This window comes from Juglans regia, chromosome 15 (genome assembly GCF_001411555.2).
Source record: "Juglans regia cultivar Chandler chromosome 15, Walnut 2.0, whole genome shotgun sequence".
NCBI lineage: Eukaryota > Viridiplantae > Streptophyta > Magnoliopsida > Fagales > Juglandaceae > Juglans > Juglans regia.
In genome coordinates this window covers 14,667,053-14,671,281 of record NC_049915.1, presented here as the reverse complement: position 1 = coordinate 14,671,281, position 4,229 = coordinate 14,667,053, and the positions used below count along the sequence as shown (strand labels likewise).

The following is a 4,229-nucleotide window of genomic DNA, read 5'->3' as shown; positions in this document are numbered from 1 at the left end:
GAAAATGGGCAAATGAATCATTGTACGCATGGTGGAAGACACAAGCGTCATGCGCTGATCCCTCATATCCAGTGTATACAAATGTAAACTTCATATCCAAATCAACTATATACACTATACATTTCTGCAGCTCAAGAATTTAATTAACCAAGCCCACAAAATTATAAGATTTTGAAGCAATCCCTCGTGGAGTGGCAAGACCAGGAGGAATAGGGGTGTAAATTTAAATCGGAAATGAACCGCTCCTGTCTGGGATCGGTTCTTGAATTATGCAAACCGGTTGGAACCTGTCCAGTTCCGATTCTACGATTTTCGAGACCGGATCGGACCGGACCGGTTGTGAAAAAAATTAATATTTTATATATAAGTTTTATACAAAATTAATATTATACAAAATATTTTTTATATATAATATATAATTATATGTGAAATTTTTATATATAATATATATAATTATATATCATATATGAAATAATTTCATATTATAATTTATAAAATAAAAGTTTAATCTTAAAAATGAAAATTTAATTGATCATATGCTTTAAACATAAAATATATATACTAAATTATATTATATATAGTCTAAAATATTATATAGCTATACTAATATATAAGTTTATAACTAATACTAATAGTCTAATATAGACTATAGTTATACTTATACTAATATAGCTATACTAAATCACTATATATTTATAACTAATACTAATAGTCTAATATACACTATAGTTATACTTATACTAATATATAACTAATACTAATCACTATAACTAAATCATTATAGTCTATTAAATGTATAACAGATTTTAGTAGTGCAGATTTTGTATTACAGATTTTAGTATTACAGATTCTGTATTACAGATTTTGTAATAGGAACAGACTTTTAGAACAGATTTTTTGAAGCAGTTTTTTTTTTGTTATTAACAAATTTTTATTTTTTAATGACAAACTTACATTTTAAAAAATTGGAAAATTGGACCGGACTGGATCGAAAACTGGTAAAATCGAAGATAGCCATTTAAGAGGATAACCGGTACGTAATCTATTTTAAAAAATACAAAATCAATATATACCGATTTGATCCTAAATTTTGTCCAAAATCAAGTTGGACCGAACCGATTAAACGAAGAAAACTTGGTAGCTACGGATTCAACCGAAGAAACACAAAAATCGATAGCGCATGAAGAAAATGGAACGAAGGATGAAGATCAAGTTACGAAGGAAGGTGTAGAAAAGTAAGTGGAGGTGGAGGAGAGTGTGGCCGGTGTCCACGAAAGTTGTCCCCAAAGATCACACCATGGCCGACAAAGGAGGATACCCAGAGATTGGGACCGTTCACAACACGGACAGTAAGGACTGAGACGCCCTTGATTCTATGGAGACGATATGGGAATTTGATCTCGGTGGTGGTGAATTTCAGTGTCTCCGCTCCTTGCCCTCTTTCTTTTTCCTTGACCGGCAACCTATTGGCAAATCTCATTCATCATGAAAACCCATTCAAAGCTTAACGTCCTTTTTCAAGCAGAACCCTCTCTAACCTCAACCTAAAACCTTGTCCTAGATAAGGTATGTTTACATACAAGACCCAATCTCACAAGAAACCCACAAGATAAGTCCCTCCAAAGACTCAAATAATAAGTACCAACTGGAAAATCTGAGTCCTCATCCGGAAGTCCCAAAACTCGGCGACATTCTGACAATGCTAGTGACCTTAGGGTTTTGAATATAGGTTGGATCATGGGTGGGATGATGAGAACTTGCGAAGAAAGGACCTCGACTCGACTGTCGACATGGTCTTAGCCAAGGATAGGGATGTCGTCGCGGTTTTAGGTACACACACGGCAAGAACATATCCAACAATCCCAAATATCCGTGCTCGGCCTGGGATATTTGTGGGGGTGGGTGATATTGTCCTCAACAAGGTATACTACTAATTTACCAACATACACCGTTTTCATTTCCATCCCTCAGATGAAGTGAAAACCTTTTTCTCCAATGGATGTTGCTTTGAATTCACCGGCCACCAGCTTCTTTCAATTGAACAAGAAACCTCATACCTGGTCTTTTATCCGCTTTCCCTGCTAGAGATTAGCAATCCCGAGTAGGAGATTCACTCCACTGGCTGCTGTCAACACTACTCAAACCGTCAGACTCTCGGAGACCTTCATAAGATTGAAAAAACAACGCAAAGTGGCATCTACTCCATACATCACTGTTGGTGATCCCGACCTTTGTACCACAATAGAAGCATTGAAGGTGCTTGACTCCTGCGGATCAGACATAATTGAGTTGGGTGCACCATACTCTGATCCTTTGGCAGATGGTCTAGTTATCCAGGTTGCGGCTACACGTACCTTGGCAAGTGGGACCTATTTCAATGCAATTATTTTAATGCGGAAGGAGGTGGTTCCACAATTATCTCGCCCACTTGCATTATTTTCATATCACAATCCAATTCTCAAGCGTGGTGTCAAAGAGGTGAGTCAATTTGATGCTTATGTTGCAGTAATCTCTAATTCGTTGAGTTTTTCATGGTTACTGGGGTGTGTTTCGGGCAAGGGCTTGCTTGTCTCTCAGTGGATCCCATGGATGAATTTTGGGTATAAAAGAGTAATGGGGTGTTTATTTGATGCAAGATAGCTATTTGAGAAAATGCCTCATAGATATGTGGAGTTATGGAATGCTATGGTTTTTGTGTACGTACAAGGAATGGCGCCTAGAGCTATTTGTGGAAATGTCAGTGAGGAGTAATAACAAGGTCTCTACTACTGTATCCCAAACAACTGCTGCTCCAATTGAGATTGTTAAATTTCTGATCCAGAACCAATTTGAGATCAACACCGAGAGGCTGTCTGTACTATGCAAGTGTATTAGGGAGTGTTTCGAGTCGACAATGAAGGATGAGGATTTTGAATCACTATGGGAAGTCTTGTTATCTGTGTATATCATAACACAGTTTCCACAAGTATCAACTGGCTCTGGAATTCATGAAGCAAGGGACCTTTGAGTGGAGTCAGGATTCATGGTTATCCTCGAACCTGGATTGGGAAGATATTTGGAAGCATTGGCCCTATTTTCTTTCATTCTCACAAATATGCCAGTAGAAATCCATTCAATACAAAAAACATTCATGAGTGCAAGGCCCAAAGTTTATTGACCTTTTTGGTTATTTTTTTTTTCATGCCTTTGCTGTGGTAACATTGGGTAATGTGGTTCCAATTGATCAAAATGTTCCTAGACTAATGAGAGGGTCAATATATGGGTTTCTACCAAGCAGCTTTGCTATTTATTTTGATAAGAAACTCAACATGAAAGAAGGAACATTGATCTGGAGTGTTGGTAGCCCATCTCGTCTTCATGAGGATTCAAAAGATCATGTTTTTGATGTTGCTATAGTATGGAATCAATTGGCTAAAACTTGGAAATACCATTTGATAGAGGAACAAATCTTGTGGCCCTTTGATAGAGGAAAGGGAAAAGAAACTGTGGAAATGTTGGATGCCAGGTTCACCTTTGCAAGGATTAAAGTATAACGACAGCTTGTGGTTAAGGTGCTCTAAGGAGGGGAGAATGTTATGAACCTAACTGGGTGGAGTTCGAAGATGTGCAGAGGCTGAAATGAGGAGTTTGAAGTGAACTGCTGAAGATGAAACAGTGTCGTGCAGGATTGAAGGAATACGGTGTCAGGCGAAGGTTGAAGGAAAACGATGTGTTTTGGTTATCATTTGTTAAGATGTGCATTTCGAGCCTTAAGTGTTGCATTTTATATGTCTGTCATTTAATCTTTACTGTTTCAGTCATCTTAGCTATTTTTCCTTTCTGTTAAACGGTTTTTGCTGTAAGGATCTGGGAGGTATAAATCAGAGAAGGGAATAGAATAAGGAATGATCTGGAAAATTGTATGCGTTTGAATATTGTTCTTTTGAAAGCTTCGGGAGTTGATTGTTTTATTATTGTATATAAGTTTGTCAATTTTACAGATTTCAGAAGGTGATTCCTTTATAATTTAAGGTTTTAGAATTATAGATTTGAATGACTGATTTGTAATAAGATTTAAGTTTTTAATTTCGCAGGCTTGGTGTGCTAGCTTGATTTATTTTGGAGGCTGATTAGTCAGTAACCATTAAAATGAGATTGATCAGAGTTGAGTTATTGATATAGGGATTTTCAAGGAGATTATTTCTCTAGGGATTAAAGGTATTGATCTAGTTTGGATAATAATTGTTATT

The 4,229-nt window shown here is 36.7% G+C and overlaps 1 protein-coding gene across 2 annotated transcripts; it reads left to right on the top strand.

The window, feature by feature from the left end:
- The first annotated feature begins 1,236 nt into the window (after nucleotides 1–1,236).
- LOC108994562 (tryptophan synthase alpha chain-like) lies at nucleotides 1,237–3,772 on the top strand. Of its 2 annotated transcripts, XM_035685712.1 has the most exons (3): nucleotides 1,237–1,922; nucleotides 2,086–2,478; nucleotides 2,559–3,772. In XM_035685712.1, the coding sequence occupies exons 1-3, from the start codon at nucleotides 1,791–1,793 to the stop codon at nucleotides 2,604–2,606; spliced, it is 573 nt and encodes a 190-aa protein (XP_035541605.1). In that variant the 5' UTR covers nucleotides 1,237–1,790; the 3' UTR covers nucleotides 2,607–3,772. The 2 variants fall into 2 exon arrangements, with proteins under 2 accessions (XP_035541605.1, XP_018825358.2); XM_018969813.2 differs by having other exon boundaries at nucleotides 2,086–3,772.
- Nucleotides 3,773–4,229: the final 457 nt, after the last annotated feature.

Excerpts from the sequence above, each read along its gene's own strand:
- LOC108994562 (XM_018969813.2), top strand. The coding sequence starts at position 1,791 with ATGGTCTTAGCCAAGGATAGGGATGTCGTCGCGGTTTTAGGTACACAC. Across the intron at positions 1,923-2,085 it reads GTGATATTGTCCTCAACAAG|AGATTAGCAATCCCGAGTAG; the intron begins GTATACTACTAA and ends TTTCCCTGCTAG.